This window comes from Leishmania braziliensis (assembly GCF_000002845.2).
Source record: "Leishmania braziliensis MHOM/BR/75/M2904 contig, possible fusion of chromosomes 20 and 34".
NCBI lineage: Eukaryota > Euglenozoa > Kinetoplastea > Trypanosomatida > Trypanosomatidae > Leishmania > Leishmania braziliensis.
In genome coordinates this window covers 694004-711273 of record NC_017947.1, presented here as the reverse complement: position 1 = coordinate 711273, position 17270 = coordinate 694004, and the positions used below count along the sequence as shown (strand labels likewise).

General features: G+C 54.5%; 2 protein-coding genes across 2 annotated transcripts; both read left to right on the top strand.

Annotated features, from left to right (window-relative positions):
• Positions 1 to 895: 895 nt before the first annotated feature.
• Positions 896 to 5044, top strand: LBRM_20_1690 (putative dual specificity protein phosphatase; the record flags this gene model as incomplete). Its single annotated transcript, XM_001564401.1, has 1 exon — positions 896 to 5044. One exon carries the CDS (start codon positions 896 to 898, stop codon positions 5042 to 5044), a length of 4149 nt encoding a protein of 1382 aa, XP_001564451.1.
• Positions 5045 to 11976: 6932 nt separating this feature from the next.
• On the top strand, positions 11977 to 16608 carry LBRM_20_1680 (conserved hypothetical protein; the record flags this gene model as incomplete). The annotated part of the gene is made up of 1 exon (XM_001564400.1): positions 11977 to 16608. One exon carries the CDS (start codon positions 11977 to 11979, stop codon positions 16606 to 16608), a length of 4632 nt encoding a protein of 1543 aa, XP_001564450.1.
• Between the last annotated feature and the right edge of the window lie 662 nt (positions 16609 to 17270).

Below are 17270 nucleotides of genomic sequence, written 5' to 3'. Positions count from 1 at the left end.
CACATCGTTGAACGCGCGGCTCCCTCAGAAAGGAAGACACACAAACAAAGTCAAGCACGGCAGGAATACAACACGCATCACACACACACACGCGCGAGGGATTCGCGCACATACTCCTGCCTACCCTCACACTTGCAGAGGCTTTTGCTTGCCAGCTGCCTCTTGTTCTTGTACGTCGTTGCCGGCTGTCTGTCTTTCCTCGCTGTGCGTTCCTGTACATGCGTTCCCTCCTCCCGTCTCCTTGTTTTGCTTCTTGTTCGTCCAAATAACCAACCCATAGGGCTAAAGCACTCGAGTAATGGGCGTCGTGTGCGGCTCAGCGAACTTGTGCAGTGGCGGTAGGTGGTTTGCTTGCAATGAAACTGAAAGTCGATCGAACCCTGGGCTCTCGCGGTGCTCTATCGGCAGCACCAATCAGCAGCGAAACAGGTGTGCCCAGCATAAAAACAGCAGCAGCTCAGCTGAGGTTGGCGGCGACAACGTATCTGACAGTATCCTGAGTGCCAAGACAATTCATATCCGCCGTACAGGCGGAAGCGCTGGAAGAAGTGACATCACCGGTGTTGAGGCCAGCTCCAACAAGGATGCTGTGGGACACACGCCTGCTGCTAATGCGGCAGCGGGAGGCCCTGCCACACCCGCCAAATCACTAGAAGCGCCGGTGACGGCATCACCCATGTTACCGTCTCCGCATGCAGCAGCAGACGCTGCCCGAAACGGCCACGAAAAGCACCAGCTTCAGCGAGACGCGAGCTCTAACCCCAGTTTACATGAAGGCGCTTGCGCGCTGCAGAGCCTGTCAGCCCGCGCCATTCGCATTGTAGTGCGCGTTGATTCCATTGTGCGCAAGTGTGAGGGGCTTGATGAGGAGCAGCCCACAGAGGATGAAAGGGCCATGTACGAGGTATTCGCCGCCCTCCGCAGCAGTTCTGTCGGCCCGCTGTTCCTGAGTCACCCTGAGGTGTCCCTGTCCAACCGATCCTGTGTTATCTGCATCCCTGACTTTCACCAGGACGAGATGATCGACGGCTATCGCCTTCGCGCCGCCTACAACGCCGGCACTGTTGGACGCAGCTACTTCGCAACTCGCGACGTTGCGGTGCTATTGCGCAGTTCTACGCGAACTCGCGGCGCGAGTGGCTCTTTTCTCGACGATGCTGCCAAGGATCCGATATTTCGCATCCTCAAGGTGATCAGCTTTGTGCTCCGCCGCCCGCTCACGGAGGAGATCACCGCAGAGCAGCGAGTCCTCGTGAATATCTTGCATCAAAACGTGCTACGCATAAGCGACGTCCTCAATGATGAGGCGAAGGAAAACATGATTGTCATTACCCATTACCACCCGAAGGGCAACATCGGTAGCTACGCAGGACGGCTCTCGCACGACCCCGAAAAGCTGCGCCGCATCCTCACGGAGGTGGTGATGGGCCTTCGCGTTCTGCACTCACATGGAGTCTATCACCATAATTTGAAGCTCGATAACGTTCTCGAGGACGCGGAGGGGCACTTTTGCATCGCCGACGCCGGCCTCTGGCGTCTCTTCGCGGTGCAGTGTCCAGAGGATCTGGTCTTCAACGGCGAGTTGGCCTGTCTCCCGCCTGAGGTGTTTGACCCGGAGGGCTCGTACGCAGCAGGGGAGATCGATGTCGTTTCTGACAAAGGCGCCGCCGGGGTGGCCGCAGTGGATATGTGGGGTTTTGGCGTGCTCATATATCGCCTCGCCTATGGCTGCGATCCGATTGAGATTGCCGAGTGCTCCTACGCACAGGTGCGTGAGCGACTCCTAGGCTTTGAGCTTTGTTTCCCACCACACCCGCATTGGAGCTTCGCGAGCGACATTGAGGACGTTATTCGATGGTGCATGCGTAAAGAGCCCTCAGAGCGACCGAGTGTGCTGCAGCTGCTGCAACATACCTTCTTCAAACAATGCTTGATGGCCGGGACCTCGTCATCGATGCGTAACATGTCCATGACGAGCAGCCTCGCTTTCGGTGGCCAGATGATGACAAGCAGCTTCGGCGACCGGACAATGAGCACACCGGCGCTTAAGGGGGCCTCGATGAGTAACTTGGCCGTGCCTACGTACCGCTCGCAGCAGCGGAACGGTTTCCAGGTGGACGCCTTTCTTGGTGAAGGCCGCTTCTCGGAGACAATGCTCGTTCATCTGCGCCGCAATCCCTCCAACCAGTTTGCCTTTAAGATTATTTATCAATCGCTCTTGAAGCGACTGCGAGCGCCTGGGCGGGAGAAATGGGCGCGAGAAGTACGCCGCCAACTTGTTTTCTCCCGAAAGGTTGACCACCCCAACGTTATGCGCTTCATCGATATTGTGGAGGATACGAAGGTGAACTGCTTTGTGGTGCAGGACTACATGCCAAGTGGCGCCATTCAAGTCGTGCCGCCGGTGAAGAGCGACGACTCGTTCCCAGCGCTGCAGGAGTTCTTGGTGGACGTACTGAGTGGGCTGGTGCACCTGCACGACAACGGCGTAGCGCATCTCTCTCTGACTCCAACGAACATCTTCTTTAACGAGGACACCTCTCACTACCGCATTGCTGATTTTGGCCCCCTCTTTGTGACGGCGGACGCGTTGGCGGAGTCCATCGCGGCAGGCACGCCGCTCTACACGCTGCCCTCATGGGTACAGAAGCAGAGGCCCTTGCACGCCCCCAGCGTGGACGTGTTCTGCGTCGGTCTCCTTGCCGCCGCGGTCTTACCAGAGCTCTTTACTACGGTTTGGGCTGAACTACGCAACTGCGAGAAGCATAGCACATTTGCCGTCGACGCGGTGCTGTCAGTTGTCCGCAAATCCACAGCGCCACTGACGCCAGCGTTGATCTCCTTCATCGAGGACGCGCTAGAGGGGAGGCTCGCAGACGCACGAGTGGCACTAAAACACAGATACTTTCAAAACCTGAGGTTCGTGGAACACTTGCCTAAGACGATTGTCGAGGTCACGGAGGCGGAGCTGCAGGGCGCCGTGCACTCCAAACCGGAGACGCGCGACGAAGCCCGCATGCTAGATATCCTCGCACAGGACCCGTTTCAGGAGAGCCAGATGCTCAGCTCTGTCGGTGACGCCACTTTGCATGGCTGCGAGTCATGCACCGACACGTCTACTAGCGCTGCCGCCACGGGTGAGAAGTCCGCAGTACTCTTCTTCAAGGGCGAGAACCTGCGCTGCGGTCAATGCAGCGCCGAACTGGCAGTGGCCCTCTATCAGTGCTTGGACTGTGAAGGCTACATCCGCTGCGGCAAGTGCGCTCTGGGCAACTACCACAAGGAGGGCCACGAGCTGGTGCCGTTTCTAATTCACACCGTTGAACATAGCAAAGAGGGTATTAACAAAGCTGTGCTGGTGCAGCCGTCGACGGTGCCGGATTTGCATGCGCTTGAGATGCTGGAGATGACCGCGAACTTTCCGGTGGGCTCCCTCACGGAGCACCTTGCGGCACAGCGCGCGGCGGAGCGGTCGATTGTGACGCGGTGCGCTGGTGGCGGTAGCATCACCAAAGGCATGTTTGGCGACCTTGAGGGCGTCATCCGCCTTCCGGACGATGTGAACGAGCAAAGCATATCGGTCAACATCAACGGCTGCAGCTTTATCAGTTTTCGTGGGGTAGGCGGGATATCCGGTGGCGGACTAAACCTTGGTTGCGGCGCCAACAACAACAATGCGGGGCTTAATACGGCGGGCATCTCGTTTACCCGCGCCGATTTCATGTCGCCAAAGGACATTGGCTCGCTTTGCTTGCCACCACCGCCGAGGTTGTCACTCATGAAGGCCAAAGAAGTGAAGAGGGTAGCGCTCCCCAAGGCGAAGGAAATGGAAGACGACGACTGGCAGCAGGAGCTGGAGCGCTGCCGCACCAGCAATCATACTGAGCTGCTGCTCTACAACTACGGGCTGGACGCGGTGCCGTCGGAGGTGTACAACCCACCGCTACTACAGGTAGTCGTCTTGGATGTTTCACAGAACAACCTTACGTCCCTGCCACAGGAGCTGAGCTTCTTGGCTCACTTGCGCAAGCTTGTTGTGTCGTACAACAAGCTCACCGAGCTTCCGGATAGTCTTGGCAACCTTAGCGAGCTTGAAAGTCTTGATGCAAGCCACAATGCCCTCATCGACCTACCGCAGACGTTTATCTATCTCAGTTCCCTTGCCTCGGTCGCGCTAGACTACAATAATTTTGCTAGCATTCCTGAAAGCTTGCTGGAGATCCTCGTGGTCCCGCTGTGTGCCAGTGCGTCTAACGTGGAGAACTGCGCCATCCCCACCTCGCAGCTGGGCGGTGCCCGTCTCGCAAGCTCTATAGGTAACCTGGTCGGCCCCTTCATGGGCAGCGCCAGCGGGAGTGTCTCCAAGACGGTGATCGTGTCGCCCAAGCTGAAGGTAATCTACCTCGCCTCCAACGACCGCTTGACAGCGCTTCCCCCGCCACACCGACTGCAGTGCTTCGATGACCTCACGATTGCTCTCGACAACGAGCCTTCGCTCTACAAGCACTACTATGAGAAGAAACTCGACACCATACTGCCCAACATTACGGTGAACTGGAATAAGCTCTATCCGGATGAAATTATACCATGTCTCTACTGCGGCAGTCTCCGCTCCGCGCAGTCACAGATGGTGTACCGGAAGCTGAACATTCGGTATTTGCTCACCGTAGGCCGGCAGCTAGTGCCGGTGCCACCGGAGGGCGGCCACCACAAAGTAATTGTGGTGGACGACATTCCTGGTGCTGACATTCGCATGTCTTTTCAAGAGGCTGTCAACTTCATCGAGGAGAGCCAGTCCCATAAGGAGGGGTGCCTGGTGCACTGCTTTGCAGGTCTGTCACGCTCCGCCACGACAGTGATTGCATACTTGATGATGAAGAAAGGCATGCGACTAGACGAGGCCTACCTTGTAACCAAGAAGGGTCGCCCTGCTATCCTCCCGAACAAGGGCTTTTTCGATCAGCTGATGGAGCTAGATAACGAGTTATACCCCGAGCCAAAGCGCCCCCTCGACATTGCGTCCCTCGGGCGGTCAGCAAGCTGAAGAAAGGGAGCGCATAGGAAGGCATTTTTTTTCTCGTTGCTGCTGCCCGATTACTTGGTTCAACTCAAAAAGTGTGAGGGCCTGTGTGCACGTGAGTGCGTGCGCTCTCTCGTTGCTCGACTTTGCGTCGATTCCACACTGAAGCTTCTCGAAGCACTCGCTCGTTCATCACTTTTTGCTCGTATCTTCTGTCTTTTTTTTTCCTCTCGTGCCGCCATGAAGCGTTTCTGCGTGGTGTGTTTGTTTCTTATTTATTTGGCGTACTACCTTGTCGCTGTTTCTCTTATTCTTGCTGCTTTCTATCGTTGTCGTGTTACCATGTCAACCCACTCCCTGGTGCCTCTCGGTCTCGTGCGCTTTCCTTCCTTCCTCTTTTTGTTTATTTGTTTCGTTTCTTTTTTGCGTTCACGCGCTTTTATATATATATATTTTTCTGTTTCACTCCCGCTCTTTTTCTCTTGCGACGCCTCCCAAAGCTTAAGGGCACCTCTACAGGCTCCGCTGCGTCCCGCAGGCATCTTCGCTTCCCTCTTTCCCCCATCTTCCTTCCTTGCTGTCGGCCGCCTCGGCTGTGTTATCACAGCTATATCACCCACCTCTCGTAATGGAAACCCAAAGCGCTTGCCGCCTACCCTCGACTCTTACGGTTACAGACTTCTTGATATTGAGAGAGAAGGCTGAAGTGACGCGGTGCGGAAGACCGTTCGGTCATCACCACGTCTGCACCGACTCACTACGCATCGTGTCACTTACTTGCCGGCCGACGACCCACACCAAGGAGACAAGACTGCTGAGCTTACGCGACGACTGGAGTCCATGCTCACCCGGCTCCGCGGGGGTACCTGTCTGTACATTGGACACCTGCAGCGGCGGGCGACCGGCCCGGGCGTTGTAGGCGGCGTGCTACGCGAGGTTCGCGGGTCACCCGAAGGGGCCCAGCGCGCCGCAGCCCACCCCACTCTCTTGCGCGCAGTGATGTGGTGACGCGCACCCTGCTCGCGCTGCCGCCCTGTGGGCTCTTTGTGCGCGGGGGCGTGCTTGTGCATGTGCCCCCGCCCCGTCTGGCGCGTCGGTGCCGCGAAGTGCAGCTGGCATGGTGTATTGCATCCGGGCAGGCGCCACCGTTTTGGCCGTCGGGCAGGACTCTGTGCGGTGCCCGCTGGGAGCGTGGCGTGACGTCCCGAGCCAGGCCCGTCTGGCGCCGATCGCGCAGCACGTTACCCGGGGAAGGGAGGAGGGCGGGCAGGAGGGGCCCGCTAGACGCGTGGCGCGCCTCGACGGCAGGAGGGTTCGCCCTAGGGCGAACAGGGGGTGGAGGTGGCGCCGCCGAGGATGCGGGTGAACGGCGGTGGCAGATGTCTGTTGGCGAACTTGTTCGTGGCGGAATGGACAGGGTGGAGGGAAAAAAAGGTGTTTTTGTTCGGCATGTGTGTGGCTTTTTTTTTTCTCAGACGATTTTGTTTTCCTTCGCTTGTCCCGATGAGGGACTGAAAAGGTCCACTTGGCGAGAGATCACCGGACGGTGCGCATGTATTATGAGTGTTTTCGTCAGGGGCTTTTCCTGTGTCGATGCCAGGCGTGTCGATTCAGCAGAGAAAACAAAAAGCGAAACCGAAAGAGTGAGGCGGAGAAGTATTATTACGGGGACCCCGTGGCAGAAGTGAGGAAACCTGCGCTGGTCAAAGACGCATAAAAAAAAGACGCTGAAAGGAGCAGGTTTTGTTGTATCATAGTATTCACGCAACGGTAGAGAGGAACTCCACGGTTCCCCATGCATCTGCCGTCTCCCAACCTCCTATCATTACGGAGTACCCACACAAGCTGAATGTTGCCCCCGGGTGTAGGTGTCTGTGTGTATGATGTGAAGTCGTTTAGGATGATCTACCCTCTCTACTGGGTATCACTACCTTCACCTGCGTTTCGTCCTTTGCGTTGTTGTATTTCCCCATTACTTCTGCAGCGCGATGTACTGTAGTACTGTTGGCTCTTTGCTGCTCCTCGATTTTGCTCTTCTTTTTCGCTTTCATATGTGCGTACCCTGCGTTTACACGTGCATGATGGTGGCCGTGGTCGTGTGTGTGTGTGTGTGTCTGCGCTTGTGTCAATGCGCGTCGTCGTTTCCGTCATCAGGTTACTGCAAGACGAGCTCGCCCTGTCGCTTTTCTCTCTATTTATGTGCGTTTGGTCACTTGCCTCACTGCTTGAGTATTCATTCCCTCTCTGCCCGACAGCATATGTGTTTTTCTGCCTGTCTGTGTGCGTGTGTGGTGGCGCAACTTCCTCCTCCACTTATTTTCCCCTTGCGGTCTCTTCCATCCTTGAGCAGAGTAACACATGATCTCGAGCCTTGACGAAGGCAAAGGCGCAAGAGGTGGGGAAAAGAATTCTGGATTTCCAGCGCAACTTACTCTTTCGCAGTGGGGGAGTGAAGTGCGCAGGGAAGAAATTCGAAAAGAATGCAGATACCTCCCTCCCACACAACAGTTTATTGGATTGCAGGCAAGTGAACTAACATGTGAAGAAAGTAAAAAAGAAAATAACCATTGACACAGTGCAACAGAGGAGATGCTGCATATGACGAGTGCAGAGTGAAGCCGCGCCTTTCCTCAACTTGGCAAAACGCACGTCCTAGCCGAATGTAGCACGAAGAGCAGAGAATGGCCTTGCGCGCTTTTGGGGGGCTTTTTCTCCCTGTTTGGAACTTTAATATGCGTGTCTCCTCCCTGTTGCGCTTGCGTGATTTTTTTTTTCTGCTCGTCTCGCTCTAGACGGTCAAACCACGAGGACGTCAAGGAAAGGAAGATGGAGCGGGGATGTATCGAGACTGTCATGCGGTCGGCTCCGCCGAAACGTTGTCGCTCATGGTTGGTGTAGAGTTCTTTTTCTGTGACTCCTCTCTCCCTCGGCAATTTCTCTCGTCCTTCCCTGAGGTTGTGGTGCTACTGTCAACGCGTGCGAGAGAATTGTGTAGCAGGACGAGAAGTAGCCAACTGGAACCCACAGGAACTTCTAACGAAAAGCACACAACAACAAACATGGAGGAGGTCCACAGAACGTCAGGAATCGAAGCGGAGTTGGGAGGCAACGAGGGCTTCGCCCCTCGTCCCTTCCCCCCTCTCCTCCGTTTTGCGTGTGGATCTCTTCATCGTCGTTTCCCACTTTTTTGTATGGCCCTGTGGCGTCCATAGCGACTCGCTCCCACGTTTGTGCGGATTTTGCGTTTTTCTTCTCGTTATTCGATCCTTTTCGTTGTTCTGTTGTTGTTCTTATTGTGGCCTCCTTTCAGCCCCCCTTTTTTTTCTTCTCCCTTGCTCGCTCTTGTATGAACATTACATCACGGCATATGCTGTCTTTTGAGTCTTTCATTCTCGCTCTGCGTGTGTGCCACTATAGCGGCCGTTCCTCTGTCTGTCAGATGCTAAGAGTTGTTCTTTATATGTGCGTTTCTTGTGAGACACTCTTCTCCACACTGCCACCACCATGACGTCTCGCTGACTCTCTCTCTCTCTGTCTTACTCCACACCATCTTTTTTTTTTGAGAGCGTGAGGTTCCTTGTGGTTCCACTTCCCCATCTTATTTGTGTGCTTTGAAAAAAGCAGGAGGGCTCATGAGTGTGGCGTCAAAGTGCTGCACTCATCTTGTGGGAAGACCTGCACAATTCACTGCGACGGATGTCGGCGGTCAGGCCCTAGATGGCGCTACGTCGGCGTGACCTGCGACCGTGAACACGCTTGTGCCACTCATGTGATGGGCAAGGCGTCGGCGGGACTTGAAGATCTCTCACCAGGCCCTGAGTGCCTACTGGTGCGGGGAGTTTGAGTCCCCCCGGGGGGGGGGGGGGTTGCGTCAGGTGGCGGCCGACACCGTGAGAGCGGCTGTAACGCGACCTGCGAGGCAGGGGCCGTGCTTCGCTGACTGAGTCGGCGCACCTGCTGTAGCGCGTGTGTCTGCGGCTTCTTCGCACCAGGCGATGGGCCTGTGACCGAAGCCAAGGAAAAGTGGAGTTCAGCTCATGTTCTACAGTAGAAAGAACATATTCGAAAGTGTTATTTGATTGATATGCATATATGTATATATATGTATATATGTATATATGTATGTATATATATGTATATATGTGTATATATGTATATATGTATGTATATATGTATGTATATATGTATATATGTATGTATATATGTATGTATATATATGTATATATGTATATATGTATATATGTATGTATATATATGTATATATGTATATGTATGTATATATGTGTATATATGTATGTATGTATGTATGTATATATGTATATGTATATATGTTTATGTATGTATATATATGTATATATGTATATATGTATATGTATGTATATATGTGTATATATGTATATATGTATGTATATATGTATGTATATATATGTATATATGTATATATGTATATATGTATGTATATATATGTATATATGTATATATGTATGTATATATGTATGTATATATATGTATATATGTATATATATGTATGTATGTGTATATGTATATATATGTATGTATATATGTGTATATATGTATGTATGTATATATGTATATGTATATATGTATATGTATATATGTTTATGTATGTATATGTATATGTATATATATGTATATGTATGTGTATATGTATATATGTATGTATATATATGTGTATATGTATATATGTATATGTATGTATATATGTGTATATCGTCCCTTACCGGTATCCCCTCTGTTCTAGAGTTGAGGACCCTTTTGGTTTCTACTGGGTTTTGACTTGTACTTGTGTATTTGCCTTGGCATGCGAAGAGTATGCATGGCGATGTGTCCTCATGCCCATCGGTCTATTGATTTCTCACATTGCTGCGCTTCATGCCCATGTGTAAGTGCGCCTGTGCGTGTTGGCGCTTCAGGCGATTCATCCGACACGCAGTCCCCCTCTCGTTTTTCTCTCTTAAAGCGGTGTATGCCTTCTTCTTCTCTTTTTTTTTCTTTCCCTCGTGTTGGTCCTTGTCATGTTGGAGGAGCATGGAAGGTGTTTGCTTCTTTTTGATGTGCTCGTCTTCGCAGCCTTTTGATGCGCGCGTGTGTGCTTAGTTGCTTTGCTGGTGTCTTCCCTAGGTGTTGTAGTTTGCGCTACTTCTTTTTTGTGGTTTGTGGTTCTCGGTTCACCCCTCCCTCTCCCCACTCCCTCTCCCCACTCCCTCTCTGTCTCTCCCTCTCTTTTTGTCTGACCTCGGAATGTTTGCCACAGGGGCGAGTGTGTGAAGTGTACCGCGGGCGTCTCTTTGTGTTTGCTTTTCCTTTACAGCGTAATTGTTGAAGATGTCTGCACTCACTTGATTTCTGTGTGCTCTTCCGTTTTTTTTTTTTATTTCTTCCGTCCTCTTTCTTTTCAAAAAGGAATGTGTTTTGGCTGATCGTTTCATCCTCTTCGTGTTTTTCCTTCTTGACGGCTTACTTTGCTGTTGTCGCTTCCTCCTTTGCTCTCTGGTGCTCTTCCCTGTCTCTGCCTACGGCGGCCCCTTCATATTCTGCGGCTTCTCCCTTCTCCGCAGGTGTCCTTCATTACGCCATTTTGGTTTCTCTTTTCTTTTCCTGTTGTTGTTTCGTACTCGCCTTGTTTCTTTTGGGTCTTTCTTGTTCCACAGCAGCGAGCAGAAATGTGCCGCGTAAGCCGCCGCTTTGTCTCCTCTTCCTTCTCCTCCCCCCTTTCACGTCTGTTTGTCTGCGTCGAGGAGCTGCGCACGTCGTGCCTCTGCTCTTCCTTCGTTTTTTTTTACACTTTTGGTAGTTGACTTCGTGGTGGGCTGCGGATGTGAGTGTGTGTGTTTCCCTTCCACCACCGTTGCTTTTTCGTTGTGTGTTTCTCTTTCCCCTTATTTTTTAACCTCTGTCACTGCTCTCTCGTCTGTGGGGTAGGTTTGTGTTGGGTGCTCTTCCCCTCCTCCTTTCTTTTTCTTCCCCTCTCTCTCACATTCTCTGTGTGCTCTGACTGCGTGTATTTCTTCCTTCCTCCTCCCGGGTGTGCGAGTCTGTTCGTTAGTGTTCTGCCTCTGTGAGTGCGTGCGCGTTCTTTGTCGTTGACGTCGTTTGCAGTTCTCGTATCTCTTCTTTCTCCTTCACGAAGTAAATGTCTATTAAGTTTCTTTTTTTGTTTGTTTTCTTCAGCTTCGTTCTGCGCGCGTCTCTCTCTCTCTCTCTCTCTAGAGGGTCTAGCGTTTCCCTGGGCGGGATTCAAGATGAGGTATGCATGGCGTCAAGCAGAACTGATATTGTTCCTGCCCCCTCTACAAAATAAGACTTTGACATGTATGAGATACTCCGCAGTTGCCAAGGGGCCACTAGTATACCTAGAACAAGGTGGAGGTACCTCAACGGTGTCTTCGTGCCTGGTAGTATGGAATGGGGTTATATATATATACACACACACACACATACACATGCACACACATTCAGCGACGTGAAAGGCGGCTGCTTCGTGCACTCCCGCGTACGATGCACAGGCTACCTCGTGCTTTGGCGAATAACTGCGAAGGACAGCCTTGCCCCTCTTGAAAGCTTGAGGGAAAACAGCAGAGAGGGTTCTGACTCCTTCCCCCGCTCTCTCCCCTTGCCCCGTCACCCTCTCATGGATACGTATACATGCTAATGTTCCTGTCCTGGGCTCGGCTACCCATGATGTATGCGTCGTCTTGCTCCTCTTCTCGTTCTGCTGAATCTTCGTCCTTCTCGTGTGCACTTGGCTGCTTCTTTGAACCTGCATCAGTGCCCCTTTCCTCTTTCTTGCTTTTTCCCCCTCCATTGTTGTGGCGCGGCTGCCCCATTCAACCTTCCTCCTTTAGCTCTCGCTCTGTACATTCTCGCTACGGTCACTTTACCCCCCCCCCCCCTCTCTCTCTCTCGTTGTCGGAGAGAGGGTAGACAGCGGTTCAATGACCACGGCGTCCTTGTTGCTTACGCCGTCGGCGCTGCAGGAACGAGCCGCGCCCGCAGTGTCCCACTTGACTTCCTCACCGCTGCTGGTGGATGTGGTGCCTTTCGAGGCTTCTTTGCAGCGCCTGCTGTACGAGAAAGTCTCTACAGAGGAGCAACTGTGCAGCTACGCAGTACAGCAGGCCTACCGGGGACTTCTGTACGGTGTCCGTGCAGCGAAACTGTCCTTAGCAGGGGTGGGGACGCATGGTACGAATCATGACTTTGCGTTGGTGTCGTCCAACGATGGCACGTTGCATCGCGACACCATTTTGGGAACAGCGATGGGCACAGACGCGTGTGTGCTTCGCGGGTGGCAAGCAGTGCTCTATCGCATGGCGCTTGTGGCCACTCGCTCTGCGGCGGACCTTGAGTGTGTCATCTTTTTAAGCACCCACATTCTCTGTGACAAGGCGTCAGCGTACGGTCAGGGAAATGAACGTCCGTGCTGCACCCACGAGTGGACGCAAGCACTGCTCCAAGGACTGCCATTAGGGAGTGACGCAAAGGGCGGCAGCGAGCACAAGGAACTTGATGATCGATTTTCTCGCCTTGTACAGGCAAATCGGCGGTACCAGCTTGGATTTCTTCTCATCTTGTCGAACACGCTCCGCATGTTGGCTACCGGTCACACTGAGGGCCAGCGGTTGTGCACCGAGCACACGGTGCTATTCAGAGGCATTGCAGAGGAGATGTTACCAGCGGTTGCACACTATGTGGAGGAGTCGATGCGCGAGAGCGCAATGCATGCCGCAAAGAGGGCGAGTGCGGACGGCGCCGCCTCGCTGCCGACCCGACTGGCGGTGGAGATGAATCACCTCATCGTGCACTGTATGCATTGGCTGACCACGGATGTACTTTCGGCGCACATGGACGCAGAGGCCGACTCCGCCATGGACGGGAAAGGGGTAGCGCTCCAGTCGAAAAGAAAGAAAAAGCGCCCACTGGTGCTCGATCGTGACCAGCCAGCGTGTCTATGGGGATGCGTTACGCTGCTTCGCAACGCGCTGCGACGCAGCTTGCGTTGGCTCGCCGAGGAGTTTGACAACCGTGGCTCCCGCACAGCATCGTGCCCGGCAACGGCGCTGCTGTCGGCTGTCTCGCAGCAGCTCGAACAAGTGTTCGCAGATGCGGTCAAGCACCAGGAACTACTACAGAACGCACTCCTCAACGCGACACGCGAGTTTGGTGGAGTTACATCAGCCAACACGCGGAGTCTGACGGAGATGATGTGGGCCCACACACTACAGATGAACTTACTTGCTCGTAATTTGACTGGTGTGTGGGTGGCTGTGCATGGAGGTCTGGGCCTGTCGACAGCATCGCTAGATCTTGTTCTTCCAGCGTACAAGGATGTTTTGATGCTCATTGCCAGCACCCTTCTGCGGGTGCCCGCGTTGGACGATGCGAGAGAGAGCGAGTGGACAACCTTCATGGCAACTGACGCGGCCTTGAGTGCGTGCTTCGCACTCGTCGCGGCCGCGCCCACCACAACGCTGCAGGCAGAGTTGTGGGCCACAGACAGCAACGTCACACAGCAGGTCCACGGTCTTCTGGTGCAGCGGGCCTTGCGGTTCCGCAATGAGCGGGTGCTCAGGCTAGCCTCGCTGCTTTCGCGCGCTGTGCTGGAGGCGGCGGTGCGCGACGGCGCTCTCGCAGGATTCGCAGCAGACTCGTCTGAACAGTTGTTAGAGCTACTCGAGTGTGAGGACGACGCTGCGTCGCGGTGCGTGGGTGAGCTGCTGTGTGTATCTATCCTTGAGCACCCCTACCGTCTTATCCCTGCGCTGTTTCGTATGCTGCAGCATGGCAGCGCGGTCACCCGGCGACATGTGCTGGAGGTGCTGTGTAACCTACCAGACCTCATCTCGGAGACGCCCTCCGCCGAACAGGACGCAACGGAGGTGTATCCATTGCGCTTTAGCGCACTGGCTACCGTGGCACCGTGCTCTGGTGACCATGCGAAGTCTGTAGGTGCTCGTCGCCGCAACGTACTCAGATTACTCGCAGAGAACCTTTTGCTACAGCTGCAGGACGAGGAGCTGTGCGTGCGGCTTCTGAGCTCGTCCTTGTTTGCCAAAGTGCACCCGGAAGATGTACTGTTCCCTCTCTTGAACCTCTGTATGCAGCAAGATGCCACCGGACGTAAGCAGAGCGCCGCACTATCGGCGTTGACTTCGATTATCACCGCGCACACGGACACAGTGGAGACGTACCTTCTGCTGTTGCAATGCGGATATCAGTGCCACGCGGCGGCAATTGGCGACGTCTCCAGTGGTGTAATCGCGCTTGGAAAAGAAAAGGTAGGTACCGAGGATGGAGGCAGCGAGCAGAGCCCCACTGAGATGCGGCGACCGACTCCACAGACGCCAGGTGACATTCTATCGCAGGCTCTCCTCTACTCAGTCGATTGCGATGCAGGAGAGACGCAGGACTTGTTCTTGACATCGGCTTCGAGAACGACCACGGCGGACAAGATAGACGTAGCACCCTGTGACGCGCATGGCGGCACTCGACGCCGCAAGACAGCACAGTTGCAGACGGCGCTTCTGACGCTCACAGATCGGTGGGTCCAGGCTGCAGCGCGGAGTTGGACATACGTGCGCCATTCCTTCCCTCTTCTCCAGTATCTGAAACACCAAGCGAACTGCACCGCGACTGACGGCGCAGATCATGGCAGCGACTCTGATGCCCCTGCGGTGGAGCGACTCCAATGGACGACGAAGTACACGCTGCGGCTAACCGCAACGCTCACTGGCCTCGTGGACGGTGGACTCTCCGCAACGGGCCAGGATCGACTCCACCTGGTGCATCTTCGTGCCATCTGGGACACGTTCTTTGCCCGTGCTTCGGCGACGGAAGGGCCGCCAGGTGACGAGTGGTCATGCATTATCGACGGCACAGGAGGCGCCCACAGCAGGGACGCAGAATCGTTGGCATGCCTGCACGCAGCGTTGCTGCCGCTCTTGTGCTTACGTAGTTGTGCACCGAGCACGTTCGCCGTTGCAGACGCGACCTTCGTGGAGGATGCGGTAGCGTCACCAGAGGAGGGCGGCGATGACGATGACGGTGCCAATGTGGTGCGCCGGCTATGGTGCGTCCTCTGGCGCGGCGCCACGAACGGGTCGACATCGGGGGCCACATTTCTTGCCACCCACCCGGACATTCAGCGGGTCGTGCTGGAGGTGCTGTGCCGGTTCCCTGCAAGCCTCTTCTTTCACGCATGGTCGCAGTGGATAACGGCGCAAGCAAAATATGTTGCTGCTGCCAATGCTTCTATCTCACCAGACGACGAGCTGCCGGCTCCACGGCTGTTTGCGTATCGGGTGTACCTCTTCGGCGTGTCATCGTACCTTGCCGCCGCGAGTGTGCAGGCAGCGCCACGGCAAAGCGACTTGTCGGTATCTACTGTGGCGACTCTCTCAACAGAGCACGGTGGCTGTCAGGCCAGCGACTTGCAAGTTGTCCTGGGGCACTGTGCCACGCTGGAACGACTGGTGAATGTCACGTTGCCCCGGTGGCTGATGGAAGAGGAAGAAAACATATCTGTTGCTTTCTCATCGGCGCAGCAGGTGGACTCCGTCGGAGTGGCCGGAGGAGTGGTACCACGGAGAGGGATTCTCCAGGGCTCGAGTGAAAAGGCGGAGGCAATGAAGCAGCGGCTGTGTGTCGCTGCTGTCGATGCTGCTGCTGTTATCGGCGTAGCCAGGCTAATTCAGCCCGACGTTTTCACAACTTCCTCTTCACCACCGACTCCTGGCGATGGGAGCGTCTCAACACTCCACATCTTGTGCACCCGTCTGCTTGAAGCGCCACTGAGAGGGTTAGCCAAGGTGTACAGAGAACCCGAGAATTGCAAGACCTCGAAAGGGCTGCCAAAGCACGACGGCGTCGTCAACGAAGCGGACTGGCCCCTGCAGCTGACCCGATTTCAGCTATGCCTCCGCATTCACCAGCGCATGCTCCATGCCATTTCTCTTCACCCTGCCGACGCGAAGGGTTTGCTGTTGTGCTGGTTTCGAGGTTTCCTTCGCCCATTTGTGGAGGTGTCGAACGCTGCATGCAAAAGCGTGGTGGGGAGAGAACTGCACGAGTGCTCTGCAGCCGTAGATGCATGCAATGTCATTTTTCAAGCTGTTCTGCTGTCATGCAAGATCAGCAATGCTACTTCCCCCGCTTTGACCAACTCGGTAGAGGACAAGGCGACGTCCTCGTCACCTCTCCTCCTCCGGCTTGCGTGGGAGGAGAGGGAGGCGCTTGTGAACTTCTCCCTTGGTTGTGTGCGGTTTATCGCGTCGGCAGCAGTGCAAACAGTTGGTGTTCGCCTCCTTTCTGCCGTCCTTGTTGCTGCTCCCGAGCTCTTCTTGAGCATGGAGGGACTGAGTACACAGTCACGCACGTCAACGCCTCCCATTGGTATTTGCCCTTCCGCCTTCCCCTGGGGCGCGTCCGCAGACGCGCAGTGGCCTCTGAGCTCCGCTGCATCTGCGCTGCAGTCCATTGCCCTCATGCACGCTGACCGCCCCACCCGTGTTCTGGCCGATGAGGTGTTGCGAATGCTGGAGAAAGCGGCAACTGCAAGCAGCACTTAGTCTGGACACGAGTCCAGGGAAAGAGGAGTGATGACATGGGGTCTGGTGTATCCCTCCCCCCCCGCCCCTACACGCTGTGTGTACACACTCTCTCTCTCTCTGCGTAACAAAGGTGATACGAGAAGCATAGTTGCTTGCTGCTGCGAAGCTGTAACGCACAACAGTACTCCCAAAGTTACAAAAACAGTGGCACCCACACCCACACACGTGGTGGTCGTGCCTTGATGCCACACTCTTGCCGAAGATGAGGGGAGGAAGGCGCATGAGGGAGCCCAGTCTTGTTCTTTTGCTAAACACGCGCAAAGGCTGAAAAAAAAAAGGAGGAGCAAAGCGTCTCTTCCACCACTCTCTCCGTCGCCCCATCTGTGAAGGTGCGATTCCACGCTGTACCGCCTATGCACGAGTAGAGGTGTGTGTGTGTGTGTGTGTGTGTGTGTGTGTGCATGCTCGCATTCTTCCCCCCCCCCCCTTCCCAACTCTCCGTATCGTTCTACCTCTGGATTTCACTTTTTCCGTGTCTTTCGCCCGTCCTCTCTCTTTCTACCTTGCTTCTGTTGTCGTGGTCGGGCGAACTACTGCGCGGGAAATGTAGCATGTTGATGCGGCGGAATGCTCTTCTCCTATTTCGCTCCGTTGTGTCTCTGCGAGTAGCTTCGGGGTGT